Consider the following 25008-nt stretch of genomic DNA (forward strand, 5'->3'; position numbering starts at 1 on the left):
TATCTGTGGGACAAATTGAGCCCATGGCCACCAGTTCACAACCTGTGGTTTTAAGCGTCAAATAGAACAATAGAACTATTATATAATCATAGTTGATGTGGCTCTTCCGAAGCAATATAGAATTATAGTTCTTTTTTTTTTTAACATCTTTATTGGAGTATAAATGCTTTATAATTGTGTGTTAGTTTCTGCTGTATAACAAAGTGAATCAGCTATACATATACATATCTCCTATAGTTCTAAGAAAATCAATTACATTCCCAGTTGATGTGGTACTTTATAAGCAATAAAAGATATAGAACTAATAAGGCAAATTCCTTATGGTTAGTAATTCATAATAAAATAAGGTATGTCCAGCACAGCGTGGCTGCAAGTGGGAGAAGAATTCATATTCACAGAGAATATGAACAGAATAAGAAAGAAGCCTGACCGTTTTGTTAGAATGCACTTTGCCTTTTGTCTTAGCTTCGTGTGGGGCCATCCTAGCTCTAGAGCTGCTTTGGCTGCTTTTCCCTTCCCTCTTATTTGCACCCCCACCCCTGCCCCCTGCAAACCCTCAGACCCCAGAGTCTGGGTTAACTTCACTACCAGGCTGAAGCCTCTCCTGCCTTCTCCAGACCATGCTGATTTTTCTTTCTTTTTTGAAGACTGTGTGCATTAACCCCAGAGCTGACCCCTCACATCTGTACAGCACTTTACAGTGGACAGAGCACTGTGGCATCCAAGTGATTTCATCGACATTCCAGCCATTCCCCACAGCAGGATCATTACGTCCATTTTATAGATGAAGAAATAAAAAGTCACACAGGGATTTGCCCAACTTCACTCTGCAACTAGGGCCAGAACTGGACTGGAATCCAGGCTCCTGACCCCAGGCCAGAGCTCCCTTTGGAGCCCTCACTGCCCATGCTGGCATTAACCCCTTCATGCATGAGTGCTCCATATCTCCAGTGCAATTTTGCTTTCAAGGGTGGGGAAATGGGTGTAATCCTCTTGTTCACAGACAGGTAGTGTGATGGAGTGGTGAAGAGCATGGGTGTTGGTACCTGTCATGCACTAGCTTGGGCACATCTTAAACCTCAGCTTCCTCATCTATGAAATAAGGATCATTGAGGTATCACCTATCCAGGGCTGTTGCGGGGATCGATTGTTATGAGTAAAGCATTTAGCACAGGGCCAGGACACAATCAGCACTCAATAAGTGTTAGGTACGATGTCCATCCCCATCCCATCTCTGCAGGGCTAACTCAGATCACCTTTTCACTTGGCAGGTGGTGACTTGCCACCTAGAAAGGAAAACCAGGAACTGACCACAGAGCGACAGCCCACTGTGGCTACTTGGTGCACCAGGAAGAGAGGCCCCTGGGCCTGCCTGGCTTCAGAACTCTCCAGGTCTCAGCTGATCTCAGTGGTGCCTCGTCTCCCCCAGATATCTTACACTACTGGGCCTGGTGGTAATCATAATAATAAAAAGCCACCATTTGAGGGTTTAGCCAGTGCCAGGCCCTGTGCTAAGATCTGTAGAGGTGGAATAGTCTGCCCTCTGCTCCCTCCCCCCCCAACCATGCGCACTACCCATGTGTGCTTCTGGAGGCTGAGACTGGGTCATCTGTTCCCGGTCATCACAGTGCCTGGAGGAGTATCTCACCTAAGAATTGTGTTCCTTCATTCGTCCCCTGTTTATTGGCATCTCCTACTGCCAGGTACTGTTTCAGACAGAGAACAAAACAAATATAAATTCTTGCCCTTCTGTAGCTTACATTCTGGTGGTGGAGGATGGTGGTGCCGGCAAGGTATAAAGAGGAAAACCTTGCAATAGTAGATAAAATTAAAATTTTTATTAGGGTTCTCTTTGCTGCGTTTATTTACATGAATCACTTATACCGCCCCAAAGGGGCCATTCCTGGGCATTCAAGGGGGTTGTGTGTCAGGCGTGCAGGGCGGGGCACAGCAGTCAGGAGCCCAGTCCAGCTGTGTGAACTTGGGACATTCACTGCGTCTCTCTGAGCCTCAGTTTCTTCGTTGTCATTTAGGGAAATCAGAGCGATTCCAGCCTTCCTGGGCTGGTGAGAGGATTTCATTGGCCCGTAAAGAGAGTGCTTTGTTTGCGGGGCAGCCCGGACAGGGACAGACGTGAGGGCCGGAGGGAGCTGCCCGCTGACCCACAAGAGCGCGGGAGCGGGGCTTTTCTCGGTTACACAAGGCCGCCCGGGTGGAAGCCGCGGCTGGGGGGCGCGCATCTGTCGAGGGGGTAAGGGGCGTGGGGAGGCGGTCAGCGCGGCCAGGAGCCACGGGACGTGAGTGCGCCGCTGCGGCACTGCCCGAGGTGGGGCGCGGCGCGGCGCACGGGGGACCGCAGGGCGCGGCAGAGTCGGGTTTCAGAGCGCGGGTGACTCAGGGCGCGGGCCGGATCCTGCCCGCCGCTGCCGCTGCCCCTGCCCAGCGCCGCCTTTGTTCCCGGCAGGAAAGGCGAGCGGCCCAGGCGCAGAGCCCGTAGCCGTCCGCGAAGCTCGGCGGCCCGCGGAACTGCGGGATGGCACAAAGGTAGGACTCGCTGCCCCGCGCCCCGGCTCCCCCCGGCCCCTCCCGGCCGCCTCACCTTCTCTCCCTCCGCCACTTCTCGCAGGAGGGACACGCAGTGTTGGCGCCTGCTGTGGCTGCTTTCCATCTCCGCGCTTCTCCCCGCTGTCACCCGGACCCGCTCCGCGACAGGTAAGCGGCCCGGCCAGAGGATGGCACCGGCTGCCTCCGCACCCGGGGGAAGTTGGTTTTGGCTGCGGGCGCGGCTGCGGTGCGCGCCTCATTCCTGGACATAAAAGGGAGTCCTCGCCTCTCGGTGCGCACTGGTGGTTCTGCCACGGCTTCCCCGGGCGCTGCCGGAGGTTCGAGGGGCGAATGGGAGTCTCTGGGCCGCCGGAGCGGGTGGAGTGCTGTCCGGGTACCCGAGGTGTCTGAGCTAGGTGCGGCCCTTCCAATCTTGGGCAGAGGGGGACTTTGGAAGCCCAGTGACAGCGCCAGCGGCTCCGCGGGGACAGTTAGCTCCAGCTCACCCAGGGCCCGCGCTCAGGTCGCGCGTGCAGGCTGGCTCATTGTAAGGGCAGATCTGGTGCCCTCTCTGTACACAGGTGCGGAAGCACGACCGCCAGCTGAGACACCTGGCGCTTTGCCGCGCAAGAAATAACGGGACTGAATTGCCCTGATGCCTAACTTAGCCCTGAGTTACCTGGAGAGTCCCATCCATCGTGGGCAGTAGCTCCATGCGCGATGGGAAGAGCTATGGACTGGGGACCAGGGGATCTGGTACCTTCTGTTCCCAGGCCTCACTTTCGCCACCAGCACCCAGAGGCGGCTGTATGACTAGTGGAGTCTAAGTTAAAATAGTTTTGAGTTAAAGTGTGTTCAGGCTTCCTGGGCTTGAATTGTGGCTGTGTTAGGTGCCATTGGACAATGAATTTCACCACTCTGTGCCTCAGTTTCCCCATCCGAAAAAGGGGAATACTTAGACGACCTTTCCTCCTAGGAATGCTGTGAAGATTAAAAGAGATATTAGAAATAATATGCTTTCCACACCATGGCACATACTGGGCACAAAATAAGTGATTGAAACTACAGGTTGATCCTTGCAATAGCTGTGTTGGAAAGCAATGCAGGCATTTTTACAGAAGAGGACACTCAGGGTGAGAGAGGCTTAAGAACTGACCTGTGCAAAAGGCAGGGCTTGGGTGCCAAGGTCTCTAGACTCTGGTCCTTCCCTGCTCAGCCCTTTCTCCATGCAGTTTTGCAAGAGAGCTACCACTCTCCAAATAGTAACCTCGGACTGCTTTTGGATTTAGGAGATTAGTACACAGTCTCCATAGAATAAGTGTGCTGGGAGATGGGGTCTGGTGGTGGGGGGGAATGGACACAACCTCTGTCTCTGTGAAGGAAACTGAGGACTGTTGGGTGGCCATGGTTAACTCTTTGTGTGCTGAAGGAAGCCCGGGACAGCCCAGATCCTTGCCTCCTTGGGAGCAAGACTCAAACACAATGACAACTTTTCCTGCCAGAGCGTCCAGCCTGGCATTTCTTGCAGACCAAAGGGCAGCTGGAGCACAGTTTTGGCTTCTCAGCACCGTGGCCCGTGTCAGAACGTTGCAGTTTTGCATGTGATATAAGGTACTGCCAACTCGGCGGCAGAGGGCAGCTTCAGGTTCTGTGGTCTTTTGTGAACTCTGCTGCAACCCCACCCCCAAAATGAAGAAGGTTCTGGGGAAAGAAAATTTGGTGTTTCTTTCTCCTCCTGCGTTTGTAGGCTGGCTCTCTGGATGCCAGGTCAGGGCTGTTTTTCTAACACAGAGGAAGTCCTGTCCCTATCCTTAATGTAAAAGGGGAGTGCCAGGAAACCCTCAGGAGAAGAATGAATGATTGTAGTGTTTTAATTACTGGCTAAATTTTTGGTTTTCTCTAAAGTTAGGAATACCCATTACTGATGGGTGATTGATGGATATTCAGTGTCCCTCGAGGGGAGAATCTTCCTACGCCTGAAATATCCTCCTGCAAACTAAATCTGGCATGAAGTTTAATAAGGCTAACACTTGTAAACCACTTCATATGTGTGATATGTTCATACTTCATTCACCCAAGCATCACAATCGCTCCAGGAGCTGGGTACTGGGACTGTGCTTCAGATGAGGAAACGAGGTCCAGAGACCCCAGGCTTCTCAGCTCCTGAGGGTTTCCTGGCTCACCCTGTTTAAAGAGACCCGTGTCAGTTGACCCCTTGTCCCTCGCATCAATCCTTGTGCCCCTAGTGGGTGAGGGCTGAGCTGGTAAAGTTACAGTGTCACTGGAATGCCTGCTCTTTTAGAAGATAAGGAAGTTGTTGTGAGACAGGGGCAGTGGTGTCATAACTAATTTGTTCCTGATAACAAAATGTTAATATGTGCAAATGATCTACTTTTCTTTAAACTGTTTTATTGTGAAATATAACATCTATTCAGAAAAGTGCGCACAAAAATACAGTCCCATGATTTCTCACAAAGCAAACTTTCATGTAAGTGGGTCAAGAAATGGAATAGCCCCCAGAAGCTCTCCTGTGCCCTTTGGCTGTGATTATTCCCTCCCTCCCCTCAGAGGTAACCATCCCCTTGACTTTTATGGTGATTCCTTCCTTCCTTTTAGAAAATAACGTTAGTACCTAAGCATGGATCCCCAAATTCTGAAGTTCAGTTTTTCTTTTTTTTTGAGCTTTATACATGTGGGGTGTCTCCTTTGGTGTCTGGCTTCTTTCCTTAAATATTAAGTTTTGAGATTCATTTATGCTGTTGCATTTCACTGTAGTTAATTCATGTTCCTTTCTGTGCAGTATCCCACTGTATTAATTTACTGTCCATTATTTATCCATTTTTTTTCCAATGACATTTGGGTGGTTTCCATTTGGGGCTAATATGGTAGCGTGTCTCTGACATGCTGTTTGTCCACGTCTCTTTGTGCACATGTGCACACATTTCCGTTGGTTGTACACATGGAAGTTCAGTGCTGGCTGACAGGGTAGGCAAGCCCTCCAAATGAACAATGGCAGCGCGGCTTCCACTATGGTTGTGCCAGGGCTCACGGCCGTCAAGCTGGTAGGAGAGCCTCTGTTTCTTCGCATCCTCACCAGCACTTGGTGTTGTCAGTGAGCTTAACTCCTGCAGTTCTAATGGGTGCACGTTAGAATCTTACTGTCGTCTTAATGTATGTTTTCCTGATTATTAAGTCGATTACCTTTTCGTATATGTATTGGACATTTGGATATCTTGATTTACTTTTTTAAATCGAGGTGAAATTCACATAACATAAAACTAGCCATTTTCATAATGACAATTCAGTGGCATTTAGTACATTTTCAATGTTGTGCAGCCATCATCTCTAGTTCCAAAACCTTTTCATCACTCCAAAGAAAACCTCATTCCCATCAAGCAGTCCCTCCCCATTCCCCCCATCCCCACTCCACCAGCCCGGGGCAACCATGAAACTGCTTTCTGTCTCTATGGATTTGCCTGTCTTGGATATTTCATATAAATGGAATCATACAATATGTGACCTTTTGCATCTGATTTCTTTCACTTAGCATAATGTTTTTGAGGTTCATCCATGTTGGAGCATGTATTAGGACTTCACTTTTTTATGGCCAAATAATAGTCCGTTGTTTACCGCAATTTGTTTATCCATTCTTCCATTGATGGAGACTTTTGGGCTGTTTCCTCCTTTTGGCTATTATGATTAGTGCTTTCATGACATTTGGGTATATGGATTTGAGTACTTGTTTTCAATTATTTCAGCTGTATACCTAGCAGTGGAATTGCGGGATTATATCATAATTCCGTGCTTAAATTGTGGGGAACTCCTAAACTATTCCCCACAGTGGCTGAACCATTTCACATTCCCACCAGCAATGTACAAGGGTTCCAATTTTTTCATGTCCTTGCCAACACTTGTTATTTTCTACTTTTCAGATTACAGCCATCTTAGTGGGTATGAAGTGGTATCTCACTGTGGTTTTGATTTGTATTTCCTGAATGACCAATGATGTTGAGCATCTCTTCATGCGCTTCTTGGCCATTTGGCGGAAACTCTGAATACCAGTCAGGGCAGGTTCAGATTTTCCCTCTAAGCATCTCATTCTTGCTGGTGGCCAGCTGATGTGCTTTCCTGAGTGAGAGAGAAGGGGGTAAGAGTCACACCTAAGATTTTACATCACTGGCCTCCCGCCTTACCTGTGCCCCAACCTGAAATGAGCTCATGTTGCTCACATACCATTAGAAGTTGTGATGAATATGAATGATTGTCATGTTTTAATTACTGGCTAAATTTCTGGTTTTCTCTAAAGTTAGGAATGCCTGTGGTGGCATAATGTCCTGCCATTATGTGTTTTACAGCAGAGTTAAGGCTGAAAACCCCTGGCACACTGAACCACACACAGCTCCCCATGTATATTTGGGATTTTGCAGTCTCCTTGACTTTGCACAAGGTTTGATGAATCTCCGTGTCTAAAATACACTCCCTCGCCTTGTTTCTCTTTAGGGCCTAATTCTACCTCCCAGCTTAAACGGCACCTCTTCCAGGGTGCCTTCTCTGGATCTCCCCACCTAAGCTTTCTCATCACTAAACCGCCACAGCCCTTCACCTGTCTCTCCAGGCACCAGCCACTGTCCCCCCTGTACCGACAGTATGTTTATTTCTCTCTCCTTCCTATGAGAGCACCTTGAGGGTGTGGATCATGCCTCATTCATCCAGAGTTGACCACGTGGACTTTGGCCATTTTGTCATTATGATAAACAGTGCTGCTGGGAACATCTTCAGACAAATGGCCTTTGTTTTCTTTTGGGATTATTTCCTTTGACTAGATCCCCTCAAACAGATTTGCCCATCAAATAACAGAACTAGTTGGATAGTTCTTATTATCTATTTAGATGGATCTTTCTGAGATACAAATTGAATCATGCCGCTCCTTAGTTTAACTGCTCTCTCTGAGTTCTCCACGTACCTAGGATGGAGTCATGCTCCTTGCCCCCAAGTACCCCTTGTGGTCTGGCCTCTGCCTACCTCCCGTTCTCCACTCACACGATGTCCCTCTTGACTTGGGCTCACAGCAGCCGCTCCCTGGCAGGTTTCTGGGTGAGATATTCACTGTCCCACCTCTGTGACTTTGCATGGGCCAGTCCCTTCTTGAGAATGCCTTTCCCCTTTTTCACCTGGCACCCTCTCATTCATCCTTTAAGATTCCTCTCTGGGAAGTCCTCCTGTTCTACCAGGCATGTTGAGTGTCTCTCCTCTGGGCTAACACTGTATATCACCACCTCTCAGTCACAGGGCTTCCCAGAATGGACCATGATCATTGATTACTTGTCTGCCCCCACCACTACACAGGAAGTTCTGTGAGGTGGGGACTGGGCCTTGCCCGACTCTGAACCCCAGAACCTACAGGGCCTGGCACAGAGTGGATGCTCCCCAAACTCTTTCAATGAATCAAAGAGGGAATGAATGGGCAGGTCCAGGCTGTGGTCTAGAGAGAATGTGCCGATTTACCATGTCCTCTGCAGTGTCTAAGTCATCCTGAGTCTTCCATGGCTCTGCCAGCTGTGGAGTGGCCATGGCTGAGTAATCAGGGCACGTTATAGGGCTTTTAGTTTTCTTTTCTTTAATGACTTTAATAACTGGTTAGGCTGGAATTTACACTAATGTTACTTTGCTCTTTATCTTTTTTTTTCATTACATCTATTTGTGTAAACAATTTATTTTCTAGCTTATCCCACTCATCTTATTCCTGAAAGCCTCTATTTTGTCAAAAGCTGCACATTTATCTTTCTGTGCTAGCTAAATATATGAGCTTATTTTCAAGTTTTCTTTGAATGTCTACAGCTTGATCCATTTAAAATGAACCCTCGATTAAATACATTACATAAAGTGTATTCTGAGGTCAGTTCTTTTCCAAAGTGGTACCCAGGATTCCCTGAAATACTAACTAAAATGTAAACTATTCCTCCATCCTAGTACTGCTTCTGGTTATCATATAAAATTTTTCTTTTAATAATAGAATTTTTTTGTGGAATCTTTATACATACTATTGGTTGCTTTCTTGTGCGTACGTGTTGTTTTAAAAAAATCCCACATGGTCTTGATAATTGTTGCTTTGTAACGTGTTTTAAAATCTGGTAAGGGAAGTTACTCCTGCTTCCTCCATTAAGCTGTAAATTCCTTAGCATAGACTGATTTATCACATAATTTTCTCATGATATGATTGGATACTTGGAGTGTCATAGTGGTGGTGGGCAGGTGAGGGTTATAAAAGGCAAGGCAATCTTAACAATAAGATTCAATTTAAGACATTAATATGCAGTAAGGAGAACAGATGAGCAACTAAGGCTTCAAAGTCAGAGGAGCGGCTGACTGTGGGGCCTGAGCTATTGCTGTCGACACAGAGCCCAGGGAGCTGCGGTGGGTCAGAGGAGTTGGAGCGGCCCAGTTTGCTGACTGACCACCTTCCTCCGCTACCCCAATTCAAGAGAAAAAAGTCTAGGGTTAGAGCAGAACCTGGAGAAGCCCCAGACCTCTTCCTGGGCAAGATCCAATGAGGCAAGAATGAGGCCTAGGTCACCTATTGAGTGCAACCCACCCCTTATCTCCAATCAGAATCAACTCAACCCAACCCAACCCAACCTAACCCAGTGTAATCCATCCCAACCCAACTTTATCCAGTCCAATTCATTTCACACTTGTTGCATGCCATGGATGACTTAAAGAACTGGACACGGCAGAAAACAGTTCTGAGGGCCCTCATATCTCTCTTAAGTGAGCAGGACCCTTGACTTCAGGTGTTAGGGCAGCCCCATTTTTGGTTTGGGGAGCTTGGCTAGAGCCTGGCTTGCAGAGAGCAGCCCTGCCTTAGGTCTGTCTGGGAGTCACCCCTCCTGTCACTGAGGGACTCAAATGAGGCCCAGCTTAAAAGTCCCCTCCACCACCAGGAGGTCTTTGTAACTAGTCTCCTCCCAAAGCAAACGTCTGCTGAAGTCCTCAAAACTGTCTGCCCTGTTCTGTGTTTTGGCTACTACTATAGATTTCTGTCTTCCTCGCATATCTTCTGGCTGCCTGCCCTCTCTGAGGACCACTGGGAAGGTGGCAGGGTGACTAAAGAGCCACACTGGACCCAGTGCCCATCCTGGAAGGACTCACAATCTAGTAGTAGAGACCAGTGTGCAGCAGCTGGCTTGAACGCTGTGGCCCTTGTCCTGAGTGTCCTAATGAGGGTGCAAGCAAGCCTCTTCAACACTGAAGTAGGGATGTCCATGTCCACCAGAAGATGGAGGAGGTGGAGGGAGGTAAGCAAGCTTTGAAAAAAGAGATTTATATTTTTCAGTAACATTAAAATATTTTGATAATAAAAATAATAGTCATTGTAAAAATCTAGGTTGGAAAAAAAAAAGGAGTTTAAAAAAGTCGCATATTTTCACATGACTCAGAGATAAATCCTGCTAACATTTGGTGGACTGTTTTTCAAGTTTATCTTCTGTGCCTAAATATGCACATATGTTATAATGCGAATAGATCCTTCTGTACATTGTATTTTGTTGCTTGGCATTTTTTTCCTTAACAATTATCTAGATACTTCCTCTGGAACATTGAATATTCTTCCCTAAATCCTTTGTAATCGAAATAGTATTTCATTATGTGGATGTCCCATAATTAAACTAGGCCTCTTTTAGGCCTTTAGGCTGTTTCCAATTGTTTACGTCCATAAACACTATTGTGATGACCCTATTCTTGTAGCTTTTTACTTGACCATTCCTGCGACTATTTCCTAGCACAAATTCGTAAAACAAACTGTTGGGTCTAGTGCTTGCCCGTTTTTTTTTTTTTAAGGCTTTCATTGCATTTTTTGGAAAGGCATAGTAATTTGTACTCCCTGCAAGAGCATAAGAGAATACCTACCTAACTTACCGCACCTTTGTCCACTGATGCTATTTTTCTAACTGAAAGGAGAAAATGACAACAGCGCAAGGGACAGTGCCAGCATTACGGCTCCAAATTGCCCTTAGTTAAATGGAGTTGGGGATTCCTCCCTCGCCCCTACCATTCATTCATCTATTTGGCACGGGCCTTGTGGTAGGGCTAGAGGAGAAGAGGCTTCTTCAGGAAATTAGAATGCAAGAGCTCAGGTCACAAGGACCTTGGTGGTTCTCAACCCTGGCTGCACCTTAGAATCACCTCGGGGATTCAAGAGGAATCTGAAGCCCAGTCCTCCCCGCGTCCAGGATTCTTAATGTGCCTGGGGTCCAGTCTTGGGCAGGTTTCAGAAGCTCTTGGTGTGATTCTAAAGTGCAGCCAGGGTTGAGAACAAGCAATGCAGTCCAGTGGCTTCCTTTCAAAAGTGACAATCCTGAGTCCCAGAAAGGAAAGGCCCTGTCCGTGGTCGCAACACAGGTGAGAGGCAGAGCTGCCACTGGACCCCAGAACCAACATCCTGGGTTCAGATCTCAGCTCTGTTGAGTGACCCGGGGCCAGTGACTTCTCTTATCCATGTTCTCCTTATCTGTAAGTTGGGACAATAATTCCTACTATGAGGAGTAAGAAGGGAAACATGGGGCCTGTAATTGGTGACCAGTTCTGTACCTCTTTCCTTCCTGCTCCCACATCTCTGTGAGTTCCTTGAGGGCAGAAACCCTGTGTTATTTATCCATGTTTCCTCAGCATCTGACGTGGCACCAAATGGACACAGTGAGTGTTTGAATACATTCATGAATGAATATTCAAAGCCTGGGACTGTGGAGATCTTAGTGAAAACCTAGCATTAGGAACCCCAGACCATAGCAGAGTCTGTGTGAGCCTCCAGCTCTGCTGGAAGACCACCCCCAGCCATGCACTGTGATGATGGTGATGGTGATGGTGATAACGGTGGTGGTAATGGTGGAGGGGCCAAAGCGGGTGGGAGCAGGGGCTGGGTGTAACAGATACGTCAGGGGTGGAATACATTTCATGAAAGAAAAGTGAAGGTATGCCTTTCCAGTGCTGGAAAGTTATAACCATTGCATCCTGTAGAACAGAGAGTCCAAAAGCCGATGACAAACTACACCTAAATCCATGCAGTTTCAACAGCGTCACACAAAGAACCATCTGAAGTTAGGTGAGCCAGCTGCTTCTCCCCTTCCAGCTGCACAGTCTTAGTGCCTGGCTTGTTCTGTCTTTGTTTTCAGCAAACAGGTCTGTCTCCTGGCCTCCATTCTCTCCACCCACCCCCTATATTGCAGCCACAGGAGTCTTCTAGCTTCTTGCCACTCAGGTGTGGTCCACCAACCAGCATTATCAGTATCACCTGGGAACTTAGTAGCGATGCAGAATCTCCAGTCCCACTCACAGACCCAATTTATCAGAATCTGCCTGTTAACAAGCTCTCTGGTGATTCACATGCATGTTAAAGTTTGAGCAGCAGTGTAAAACCAGCTCTTATTATGTCACCCCCTGCCTTAGAACCTTTTGTCATCTTCCTATGCTAACCAACTGTGGTAGGCAGAGTACTGGCCCTCCAACTGTGTCCACATCCTAATCCCCAGAACCTATGAATATGTTAGGTTACCAAAGGGGAATTAGGGTTGCAGGTGGAATCAGTATTGATAATCATCTAACCTTCAAAAAGGGAGTGGATCCTGGGTTACCCAGGTGGGCCCAGTGTAATCACAAGCGTCCTTAAAAGTGGAAGAGGGAGGTGAAGTGAGAAGGACTTGAGTAGTGTTTGCTGGTGTTGAAGATGGAGGAAGGCGCCACAAGGCAAGGAGTACATGCAGCCTTTAGAACCTGGAAAAAGAAAAAGAAAAAAAAAGGAATTTTTCCTCAAAACTTCCAGAAAGGAGCATGATCTGCTTAATTTTTATCCAAGATCTGTGTTGGACTTCTGACCTACAGAACAGTAAGGTAATACATTTGTGTTGCTTTAAGTCACTTAATTTGCAATAATTTATTACAGCAGCCCTAGGAAATGATTTTAACACTCCTTAGCATGGCATTTGAGACCCTCTGAAGTCCTACCAGTGTGCTGTTTTGGCCTCATCTCCAAGAATATCCTTCCTCTTAGCCTGATCTCAAAGCTCACAGCCCCCAGGGTGGCTGGAATGCCAGGGGTGGGGCACCCTGAGAGTCCAAGCTAAGGTTATTCTCCCTGTACTCGCAGCACCTAGCCCCATGCCTGGCTCTGGCAGGTACTCAGTCAATGCTTGTTAAACGCATAACCCAGTGGAAGCCTGCTATATTCATTCAGGTCACCTCCAGCCACGGTGGGGCCCCAGTACCCTGGAGGCACTGGAGGGGCTCTACTTTGCTGTTCCCCTGCTCTTCTGTCTTGGGCAAATCACTGGCTCTCTTTGGGCCTCAGTTTCCTTATCTGGGAAACGAGGGGGTTGGACCAGGTGAATCCTAAAAGCACTGTTAGCGGGAACATTCTAGGATATCTGAATTCACTTCGCCCAAACTTTGCGGCGGTTGGGGGAGGTGATTCAACTCAGCAGCGCTCAGTCCAGTTCCCATCCTTCACTGACATCCTGTTCCATGGGTCAGGATACAGAACTGTGCCCAACGGCTGTGTGTATTTGGTACGAAATAGAGACCACAGCTGCTCTCCTTCCCTGTCTAGTTGAAATGCCAAATTGCTCACTCTCCCACAGAAAGAAAAAGGGAGGGAAAAATGAAATCATTTCTCACTGCAGTTTTTCCACGTGACACATTTTCTAATTTTATTTCAGGCTTAACTGTCTAGAGTAGATGGCTTCATTTCAGCGTCTCCCCCCTCCCCTTTTATTAGAATATGAGCTTCCAGTTGAAGAAGTGGAATGGTTTTTCTTGTTTAATATTTGCAAGTGTGGGCTGCTATCAAACTACGGCTGAATGTCCTCATTTTCTCTGCTGAAGGAAGTGCTCTCAGGTGTACAGCACTAAGCTAGTGGTAGGATTCCTGGGGTCTGGACCCTCCCTGGGAAGCTTGACGAAGTCACTTCTGTTCTTGGACTCAGATACTTAATCTGCAAAGAAAGGAAAAGATTGGGTCACCACGGAGACTGTACGGCCGATTGGAAGAACTGGTTGGTGGGCCCCATTTCTAAGAGTAGTTTTGTTTGAGACTTTGCTGGAATTGTGTGCACCTAAATTTATATCTGCCATCAGCTTTGTCATCTCCGCACTGTTGCTGCAGTGCATGGATTGGTTGAGGTATTTTTAGCACCTGGAAAGAGTGTTGTAGCTTTGTTTCGAAGAAACTGATTCTGCTCCTGCAAGGTCTGTTGCATCCAATCTCTTCCTTTCATCCCTTTGCCCCACTGGGTTCAGGCCTGTGTCGTGCTCACTAAGGGACTGTCACAGCAGCTCCCTGTCCTGGCCAATAGGTCCTCCCATCTCTCTGTCCTCTAGTGCATCTTCTCACAGCAACCCGAGTGGCAGGTCCCATTATGTCACATCCCCTTAAAACCCTTCCCTGCTTTCCCTTACAGCACCTTAAATTCCACTCTCCTCGGGCTGGAGCTCAAGGCTTCTTCTCCCCTCCCAGTGCTCCCGGTGCCCTGGCTCCAGCTACGGGGCCCTGGTTCCAACTACGCTGAACTCCACTTGTCTCTGAATTTACAAGTATGTTCCCTCCTCCTACCTTTGCTAGCGCTGCCCCACAGTCTGGAATACTCTCCCTGCCCTGTTGAGATCCTCTTTCTCCTTTATAGACTTGGTATTCAAAGTGTGGTCCCTGTGCCAGCAGCATCAACACCACTGGGGAGCTTGTTAGAAATGCAGGGTTCCCCGGTCCAGCCCCAGACCTGCTGCATCAGAATCTACACCTTACCCCGGCCCCTGGCTGATGGGAGTGAAACGGAAGTGAGGGGCGCGCCTTGTAGCGTGGTGGTCAAGTGCTGGGGCTAGGGGTCAGGCAGGGCTGGTTTGGTTCTAGGCTTTGCACGTACTAGCTGGTGACCTTGGACAATTTACCAGTCCTCTTCTAGCCTCAGTTTCCTTATCTGTAGAGTGGAGATGATAATAGTACTTATCTCGGAGTTCTTTGGTTGAGTACATGGAGTCATGTCCCCAAAGCTCTTAGCACAGCGCCTGGCACACCATGATCCCTCAATGAAGGGTAATGGCCACGGTGACGGTGTTCAACCTCGGTGCTAACTGACATGGTTCCTAAACCCTCCTATGGCCTCCCTCAGCATTGCTTGTTCCTGGTTTCTTCCATCAGAGTCACTTGCAAGCCCATCTACCTAAGGATGGGGAGAGCCGGGACAGTGCCATTCATTTTCAGGGTTCAGAATCATTGACCTTCCAGTGCAGGGAGATAAGCAAGGACTTTGCAAGTATGGGTGGGTGAGTTGGATAGAATTAATGCCAAAATTTCTAGGTATAAATGGTCATCCTGCCTGTCATAGCCTGGTAGCTTTTTCATTCACTCATTTATTCCCTCACTTTTATTTAATAAATATTTATTAACTGCTTACTGTGTGCAAGGCAGTGTGGTACATGCTGGCTATAAAATGATGAACAAGATAAGCATGGTTCCCTTCCTCATGGAGCCTAGAATCTAATGGGGGACATAGACACTAAATAAAGGGTTGTAGAAAAAACCCTAAATGTCTATAAACAGTAAAAAGTGTTATGAAGAAGTGCAGGGAGCTATGAAAGCACATGCCTGGCCACTCTAATACTGTGGTGTCAGGAAAGTCTCCCCAAGTTGTGACATTTAAGATGAGATCTGAGGTGTGAATAGATTTAGCCAGGAAAGGGGGTGGGGCTGGTGGGTTAAAAGAGGAGTGGAATGTTCCAGATAGAGGCAACAGGATGAGGATAGGATGGAAGCAGCCGCTGGTGTGGCCTGAGCAGTCAATTCTCTGAGCCCGGTAAGGGAGGGGAGGCTGGGATGGGACAGGACAGGATGGGACGGGGCTGAAGTGGGGGGTCTCCAGCATGAAAGCAGAACCTCCGTCCAGTAGCTGCTTTCCCGAGCCTGGCCCTGGGTGAGCATCTGGGCTTCCACTGCCCCCTGGGTCCTGCCCAGTGCTCATAGCCCAGGGTCCATGGGCTGAGAGCCTCTGGGTGCTCTTTCCTGCCCTGCTCTTGCCTCTACTTACCCGAGAGTTTATGGCTTCAGGGAGGGGCACAGGGTCTCCACCTCTGTGTTGCCCAAGAGAAGTGTATATGAGAGACTTGCAGTAGAATGATAGGGAAGCAGGGCTGACTGAGAGCCTGGAGCAGAGTCTCTGGTCTTACCTTGGCCACCCAGAGCCTCCCAGGCCATCACGGCTGCCTGGCTGAGAGTTTGTGAAGGTCACACGAGAAAAGGATTCTAAGAATTGCCCTCTGCAGTTAGTCTCCAGTTAGTCTTGGCTTTGAAAAGCTTCTTCCTGTCTGTGAAATGAAGGGGTTGGACCAGCTCTGAGGCTCATCCAGATCTTATATTATGTCTTCTGATTTCTCTGTCTGGGTCTCTGTATTCAGAATGTGTATCCACAAGCACATGCAGAATTCTCTTGCCAGGGAACAGAGAGGTCTTGCGGGGGAATAACTTGGGTGGGAAGTTCTTAGATGTTTTCACATGGGAAGCAATTCCTTTAGAGATGGTGGGAGATGGTGATTCATTACCCACTCCTGTCCAGGCCGTTGCTTTAGAAACCTGCTTCTCAAACTGGGTGTGCTCGTGGTCCTTGGCTGTGTGACAGCAGTGTGCAAAGCCACATTGTTTATTTCCTGCATCCATTTTACTCAGCGGTTGATAACTCAGGGAGTCCAGTAGCAACTGGAAAATAATTTAGAATATTTTTATATTAAACAGCCCACAATTATTATGGAGTGCAAAACTTAAGTGCTTTTAAAGATAGGGCAGGAGGCTTTAATTAAATTTCCAAGCTCTGTGGGGCTGTGGCTAGACCCAGGCCCTCAGGTATAGGGTCCCCTCTCTCTAATGGTGATGCTTTAGTGGAGATGATGTTATATATAGATTTGAGATCCCCAATTGGTGGGGGAGGCTTGGAATTATGGTAGCGGGTACAAGAACCCATTCTTGTATAAACGTTTCCTCCATCAATAGTTACCTAACGCACTTGTGTGTGGAAGGGGCTACTGACATGTTTTTTTTTTTTTGTTTGTTTTTTTTGCTATTGACAAGATGGAGGTCACTGCTCTCCATAGCTCTTGTACTAGAACTTTCAGCTCCACGAGGGAAGGAACTTATCTGTCACTGCTGGATCCCCAGCACCTAGAACAGTGGTGCCATACAGCATGTGCTGAATAAATGCTAGTTGAATGAATAGATGTGTGTGTGTTGGTGGCTGTAAAAAACTTCCCTCCTCAATCTGAATTTACCTTTCCAGGAATAAGTGTGTGGGTGCATGAGCATGGGAAGGTTGGATGGAATGTGAAAAATGCTGTTCATGCATATTTATGCGGGAGACTGGCCAGTCCCACTCAAGTTCAAGGTTTCTAAGAATCTCTTTGGAGGCAGCCTCCTACCCTGTGTGGTCCAGGCTCCTTGAGGGAGAAGCACAGTTCACCATTCATGCACCTTGGGTAGCTGGGGCTCCTAAGCTCCCTTCTTAGGGTCCGTGGGTCCCCCAAATACCTCGCTCCCATCAAAACCCACCGGGGACCTTGAGGACCCAGAAAATGTTGGACTTTCAGGATCCTCTATTCTGGCTCTCCTAAATTACAGAGGGGAAGGTGGAGGCTCAGAGGGAACAAGGGACATGATGAGAGTCACACAGCCAGAATGTAGAAGAACTGGATTTAGAACGGTTTTCTGATGTCCAGGTGGGTGGCATCACACCACCCTCAAATTCCCCAGTTTTGCTGCTGCTTGACTGTAGACATGTTGTCCGTCTGTCCCATCCTCAGGGATGTGGGAGGAAAGACGGGGGACAGGAATTCACATACACTGAGGGTCTCTTCTATGCCTAGCAGCGTATGGTTAGAGCTGAGCTTTGGAAACATCAGCTGGATTTCAAATCCCAATTCTTCCATTTATCAGCTGTGTGACCTGGGCAAATTGCTCAGGTGGAGGGTTGGTTCCCTATCTGGACAAGGGGTAGTGGAGGTCCCACCTCCCAGGCTGTGTGAGGCACTCAGGGTAGAGCCTGAGACGACAAGCCCTTGGTGGGTGAGAGCTCTCCCTGAAACCATGAACCGCACCCTGTGCACAGCAGCGTCACTGGGGAGCTTTTAAAACATGTGGAGGCCTAGGCCTTTCCCCCAGAGGTCCTGATTGGTATGGAGCCGAGAATCAGTCTTCTAAAGCCCTCAGGTGGTTTTTCTCCCCATCCAGGAACACAGTGCTAGAGCATACACGCCATGAGGGCAGGGGACACATCTGTCCTGTTCACCCGTGAATCTCCCACAGTAGCAGTGCCAGGCACCTGGTGGCTGGTGCTTGAGAATATTTGTAAATTAATGAATGAATGAACGGACAGATAAATAAGATGTGCTCAGCACCTGACATTACCCTGTACCACCACCCTGAGGGCTGGGTATTGTCATCTCTCTGTCCAGATTATGAAACTAAGGCTCAGAGGAGTTAAGGAACTGGCACAAGGCTAGTAAGCGGATGAGGCCTTGCGTGCAGGTCTCTCTGGCACAGAATTCCACGTCCTTCCCCTGCATCTGCTGGGCGAGGCTCGAGGGTCATCCTCCTCGGGTGCCCCCGAGGTCACCCTCAGTTTCAGGCCTCCAGTTAGGGGCATCTCCTGGGTACGCACCTTGGAGGGTCTGGTTCCCTCTCCCATTACTCTGGAGGTGCACGGGCTCTTCCTCCAGCTAACATTTGGAGGCCACCAAGCTACACTTTCATCTAGATTAAACAAGAGTCAGCCTGTTTCAAAATATGACTTCAGGGTCACCATCTGTTCTGGCTGTTCCCTTAAACTCAAATCCCATTTCAGAGCCAAACGGGGCTCCAGCATCCCACAGAGAGCAGGTCTCTGCACAGTGGAGCAGGAAAATCTGTAGGAAGAAGCAGTGTGTTTGATAACAGCTGTAGGACAAATTTCTTACGTCGTTTGTTTCCCCCTACTCAATGGCATCGAGTTGTTATATGTGAGGACCACAGGCCCCACTATGCATCCATTCCCGTATTGGGTGCCTACTGTGTACCAAGCACTTCCCTGTGCCTCACCTTCTTAGGGCAGTGGGTGAGAGTGGCCTGGATAGTCGATAACTGTGGGAACACGATATGCTGGGCAAGTCACATCGTCAGTCTGGGCCTTAGTTTTCTCATCGTGGGGACACTGGAGTGAAGTCCTTCCCAGCTCTGAAGGTCACCCCGAGTCTCCAGGCCTCTATCAGCCTGTTCAGTGTAGGCGAGATTTCACAGCTCCTGCTGAAGCTGTGAACTCATTCTGCCGGCTGCTTCCCTGTCCTGGCTGAATTCATACAAGCTCATCTGCTGCGACGCCCTGGGCCGTGCCCACGGCATCACATGCCAAGTGCTGAGAGGCTGCAGGAAAATATGTCTCCTGCTGTTGCCAAACGACCGCCTTCGCTCCACATTCCAAATCACCCAATTCCACCCTCTGCTTGGCAAGGGAAAGGAAGGGGCCTGACTGCCGGGGCAGCAGCTCGAGGTGAAGTGGTGATGCCTCCTAAAATGGTCAGTGGCAGCCTTCCTCAGAAACCTTTCAAGGCACCCCATCGCCTGTTGCATAAATTTTAGTCTCCTTGGCTTGACATTCAAGGCTCTCCCTAAACTGTTTCCAGTCTCCCGAGTGAAAAAGTGATTAAGAGTAGAAGGAGCTGGGAAGGACCTCAGATGACCCATGTGTGAGTCCCAACCACACCAGTCCAGCTCTGTGGCCTTGATCTCCTTCAGCCTTGGTCTATCCATCTGCAAAATGGGAGTGCAATTGTCCCCACCTTATCAAATTGTCCTGAGAGTAAATGAGCTGATGTTGGCTTCACACTTCTAACCTGGCGTCATAATTCTCTCCTTTCTGTGCTAATGTTGGAGGTTGCCTAAGAGTCCCATTGCTCCCATCTCCCGGGACTACCCACATACCCCTCAGTTTCCTAACTCCATAGGTTTGCTTATGCTCTGCTTGCTCCCCCATCTTCACCTGTGCAGAGCCTTCCAGGCCCATCTCCATTGCCCTGTCCTTCAGTTCAGGCACCTGTACCAGGGCTCTGTGTGTTGGTGTCTTGCCCTCTCTACTAGGCTGAGAGCTACTCGGGGACCAGAGTCCGAGTCTTCTTGATCTTCCAGAGTCCACCCCAGGCCCAAGTCCAGACAAGTGTGGCCACTGGATGCTGGTTGTGGGCAATGCCAGAACCCTGGACTGGGACCAGGATAGAGTGAAAGACAGGGAGGTCCACTCCTGCCTCCCCTTCCGAGATCCATCCTCCCCTTGTGGCTGCATTTCTCTCGAGGCTGGCACAATGTAAATTATGACTGAATTGCATATGGTTAGCACCTCTAACTCTGTAAGAGATTTTATGGACCACGTGGTGTCAATCATGCAAAAGAACTCAAGAAATACCCAAGGACATGCCTTACTTAGAGACTTAGAAAGCTCCAGAATTACTCTTTCAAGCTCCTCCCACCATCGATGCCCCTCCTACCCCCATGCCTTACAACATGGGGCTGGAGGTTGGGGTGAGGATGCAGGAAGGAGCAGGAATCTTACCCTTCTTCTCCCAGGACCTCGAGGGCTGGCCTGTCCCTCCCCATCTTGCCCAGTGGCCCTAGCTCATGCTCTAGCCCCCAGATAGGCGACGAGCAGCCTCTCTGAGGTCTCCAGCCAAACCTCAAGAACCTAATAGTATATCACGAGAAGGGGAAGCGTACATTGTCCATAATCCCTACCCGGACCCTTGTTCCAGGGAGGCAGCTGGAATGCACTCTGAAATCTAAGAGGCCAGTGTGTTTTAGAGCGGCACTCCCAGCTCAGTTTGGTGGGTGAGAGCCAAGGCAGGCATTTTTCAGAAGGCTGGTCATTCTGCACCCTCTTGCTTAAGGGTCAGCCAAAACGATGGAAGATTGCAGCCCTCAGAAAAGTTAACATCAGGCCTCTGTTTGGCTATTAATATTATATTATACTTCAACAGTTGGATCAGATGAGAGCTAGGCTGTTAAGTGCATATTGAGCTAAATGGTGCTGGTGGGATCACTGTGACAAACAGCTGGCATTCATTAGAGTTCTTTGTAATTGCTTAAAAAGACTGTATTGATTGTATGTATTGATGACAATAAATGTAATATGGTAAGACAGGCATACGGTCACTCTTCTCCAGAACCCATTAAGCTCATTCATTCACTCATGTGTGCGTTATTCGTTCATTCATTCCTCCATCAATGCTCAATTTTTGCCTAACTCAGGAAGGCCCTGTGCTAGAGGGGTGAAGATGAAGTTGGGAGATATAAACATGAAACAGATGATGCCTGACCCCCGAAGGGCTCACAGGCTGGTGGGAGACATAGGCAAATAAACAGATAATAACATAGAAGTGAGGAACTGGAGCTTCCTGGGAAACTTACCAAAGGAGGGTTTCTTGGCAAGGTGGGGTGATCCATTTGCAGGCATTTAGGAAAAAATCAACCCTGAGGCCCAGCTTCCCAGTGTGGCTGGAGAGGACTTCCCTCAGGGAAGGGCAAGGGGAAGGTGGGGAGGCAAGGGAAGTAGCTATTGTTGCCCCTCCTGGAAGCGTGGCCTCCTCCGGCTTGGGACAGGCTTTCTCTGGGGAGCAGCTCCCTTGGAGGCCACAAGCTTCCTCCTGGCTGTAGAACCCTCGCTGACATGCCCAGGCCCCCTGGGCTGGACCTCCCAAGCCTCTCTGCATCCCACAGATCACCAACCTCCTTCCCCCCAGCTGGGGCCACGTGGCTGACTCTCCCTGTTGTCAATCAGTGGGATCTAGTCACTCAGGGCACTCGGCCTCCCATCAGCCTGTCTGGGAGGCAGCTCATTTGCTGTGGCTGTGCTGTGATCCGAGGGAAGCCCCATCGCAGCTAGGGCCCTGCCTAACCCTGTGTCCATAGAGAATGGACCCAGGCTGGGTCCACATCTTGTCTCTGCCACTTACTACCTGTATGACCTCATCCCTCTGCATCTCAATCTCTTCATGTATAAAATACAGGTACTAATACCTTCCTCACTGGGTTATTGTGAGTATTAAATGACTCAGTCCAGGCACCACACTTATAATAGGACTTGGCATACAGTACGTGTTCAGTGAACGTATTAGGTTTTTTGCCTGCTCTAACAAATTACCACAAACTGGTAAAGTTCTGGAGACCAGAAGTCCAATGTCAAGGTGTTGGCAGGGCTGCACTCCCGGTGGAGGCTCTAGGAGAGAATCTTTCTTTGCCTCTTCCAGCTCTGGGGGCTTTCAGTATTCCTTGATTCATGACTGCATCACTCCAATCTCTGCCTCATGATCATGTCGCCTTCTCTTCTGTCAAATCTCCCTTGTGTCTTATAAGGACACTTGTCATTGGACTTAAGGCCCACCTGTATAATCCAGGATCGTCACTTCATCTCAGGATCCTTAATTATATCTTCAAAAGACCCTTCTTCCAAATAAGGTCACGTTCACAGGCTCCAGGGATTAAGATATGGACCTATCATTTTAGAGGCCATCATTCAACCCACTACAGTGAACATGGGCCATTATTATTATCGTTTAGTTGTTGTTTCTTCCAGCAGCTGCAGTTAGCCTGACCGTAGCGTCCTGCCCTGGGGTCAGGAGGGGATGGAGTGGGAATGCTAAACCAATTTCCAGGTTCCAGCTCCTCTTGGTCAACCCCATTTTATTCAAGCCATTCCCAGGCTGGGGCAGGAAATTCTGCTTATGAAGTTCCACTGGCCATATTATAGCATTTCAGCATGTTCAAATTTCACTAATCTGAGAAAAACAGCTCTCTCAGGCCCCTGCACCTGTTTGGAGCTCTCTGTCCATGTTAGTTGCTCCTTACACCTGAGCAGGCTATGCTTAACAAAGCATTTTCACATGCAGAACCACATTTGACCTTCACTGCAACTAAGCTGAAGGAGGTCATTTCACCCCATTTTGCAGGTGAGAAAACTGAGACCCAGAGGGAAAATTGCACAAACCTATCTTTCCTGGCAATTATTCAGGGGAAAGAAAAGAAGGCTAATATCATTGACGATAATTGCAGTAACAACAACCACTGTGCTCTATTGAATGTGTGCTTTGCTAGGCCCTCTGCCTAGTATTTTACGTCTATTATCTCAAGTCATTCTCGAAAGTCTCTCCTGAAGTAGGTGGCATTATTCCTGTGTTATGGATGTAGACACCAAGGCTCAGAGAGCTGAAGTGTCTTGTGCAAAGTTGCACAGCTTTTAAATGCTGAACTGGGATTTGAAGCCAGACCTGGCTGAATCTTTCTCCCTAATAGTGTGCTGCTTGGAGATCCTTCTCTAGTTTGGAACATATGTCAGGCTGGCCAAAATGAGAGCAGTGGCAGTCCAGTTCCCTCCCAGATCTGCTCAGAAGATGCAGCCCGTGAGAGACTGTCTCTCGCTGGGGGCAAAGCTCCTTCCTGAGAGGCAGGTGCTGAGTGTTGGTGCTCAGAGCAGTGGGGATCGGCAGCGGGGCAATGGGAATAGGGAGGCAGACGGGCCCAAGGTCACCGAGGGCCGGGACAGTCAAGGTGTGCTCCCTGGAGTGGGGCAGCCTTGGGTTGAAGTGACATTCCTGGAGAGCAGAGGAGCAGAGGGAGACTCAACTCCTTGCCTCAGACCTTTAAGGTTCATATCTTAAAATCGCCAGTTCTAGGACCTGATAGCTGTGTGCCCTCGGGCAAGTTATTTAACTTCTCTGTGCCTCTGTTCTCTCATCTGTCGACTGGGAACAGTAAGAGTGGGGTGGTTGTGGAGAGCTCCAGGGCTGTGAATCAGGATCACCTGGGAGGCTGGTGCCCAGGCCATGCCTGGACAACCTGAATCAACATATCTAGGGGTGGGCCCCTGGCATAAATATTTTTTAAAAATCTCCCCGGTAATTCTGTGTAGCCAGGGTTGAGAACCACTGCTCGGCAGGTAAAGTACATGGCGCGCAGGACATAATAAGGGCTCACTACACACAAGCTATTGTTACACTTTCCTCATACATTCATGAAATTAACATTCATTGGGCACCTACCTGTGCCAGGCTCTGCCAGATGCCCATATCACCTGCGGTTCATACTTCTTGCTCAGCCATTTCTAGCATTGCTTCCAAGAGAATGAGTTAATTGGGCTCAATGCTGTGCGAAGACATGACCCAAATCTAATATCCTGAGAAGAAGGTTTTACTGATAAGGGCAGAATCCAGAAAATGTGCCCACATCAGAGAAACTGAAACCCTGTGTGTAGGAAGTGCAGCTGAAGATCTCCAGACCTTTAAAGAGGAAGCTAGAGAAGAAAGAGTGGGCTGCAGACTCTCTGTGGGTCCCCAGGCAAACATCTGCCCCTGCAGTGCCCGCACTTCAACATCTATAACGTGGAAGGGTTTCTAATGGGTGGCTTTGTGTTGGGGGGTTAGTTTTTAGCTGCAGAATCCTTTTCAAATGAGGCTGTAATTGGAACCCAAAATATCAAGCAAATTCAGTCTGAGTTGCTTTGGTGTGAGTGTATGGATCAGGGTAGATGAGTGTGGGTGTGTGAATGTGTGAGAGAGTCTCCACGAATGATTTGTGTGTGATGTGTGTGTGAGTGTGTGACGGTGTCAGGGTGTGTTAGTATGGGATGAGACTGGGTGAAGGTGTGTGTATGGATATGTGTGCATACACGCGTGAGTGTGTGAATGTGTGTGTATGGACATCTGTATCTGTGAATGTGTGTGTGAGTGTTCGTGGGAGTGTTGTGAATAGGTGAGAGTGTGTGTATGAGTGTGGTTTTATGAGCGTGAATCTGGATGTGTGTGTGTGTGCATGTGTGACTGTATCTGCGTGTGTTAGGGAGCTGAGGGGCAGGCCTCCTTTAGCCTCCCCTCTCCTGCTGGTGGCCTCCTCCATGCCCCTCCCTGCCCTCCTGCCATCCCTGGCCCCGGGGTACAGTTGGGAACCGTCTGGTCATCTACCCTGACCCTGCTGCCCTGCCAGCATTGGTTCTGTGTCCCCTTGCAGTGCGGAGCCCGGCACATTCAGGAGCTCCTGAAATTGCCCACTTCCAGCAGGTTGCCACCTGTTCCTCTCTGGTGCCCCTCACGTGCCCGGGGCAGGCCCCTTTTCCTCCAGGCCCGCTTCAGTGAGTTTGTGAGTTTTCCTTGCAGAGCCCCGGGCTGAGTCCTCCGGAGCTGCTGCCGGGAGTGGTGACTCACCGCAGTTGATGTCACCCTCAGGAGTCAAGGCCTCCATCACACTCAAAGAGTCTTTGTTCCCCAAACGGAAAAGGAAGGGCCATAAACTGAGAGGAGTTACTACAGAACCCTTCCCAGATGCCCGTGGCCCTCATGCCTGCCCACACCTGCTAGCCTTTACTGTACCACCTGGTGCACGGGGTCCCTGCAGTGGCTCTGAACCCAGGTTTGGGGAAGGCAGTGAGG

General features: G+C 48.8%; 1 protein-coding gene across 9 annotated transcripts in view; it reads left to right on the forward strand.

Moving 5' to 3' along the window:
* The first annotated feature begins 1952 nt into the window (after nt 1-1952).
* The window catches only part of COL15A1 (collagen type XV alpha 1 chain), a 99167-nt gene continuing 76111 nt past the window's right edge, over nt 1953-25008 (forward strand). For 4 of the 9 annotated variants that reach the window (XM_036856131.1, XM_036856135.1, XM_036856139.1 and 1 more), the window contains exons 1-2: nt 2334-2544; nt 2627-2712. In XM_036856131.1, the coding sequence (XP_036712026.1) occupies nt 2534-2544; nt 2627-2712 (97 nt within the window). In that variant the 5' untranslated portion in view covers nt 2334-2533. The other 5 variants (XM_036856140.1, XM_036856132.1, XM_036856133.1 and 2 more) reach the window with 5 other exon arrangements.

This window comes from Balaenoptera musculus, chromosome 6, assembly GCF_009873245.2.
Source record: "Balaenoptera musculus isolate JJ_BM4_2016_0621 chromosome 6, mBalMus1.pri.v3, whole genome shotgun sequence".
Lineage (NCBI taxonomy): Eukaryota > Metazoa > Chordata > Mammalia > Artiodactyla > Balaenopteridae > Balaenoptera > Balaenoptera musculus.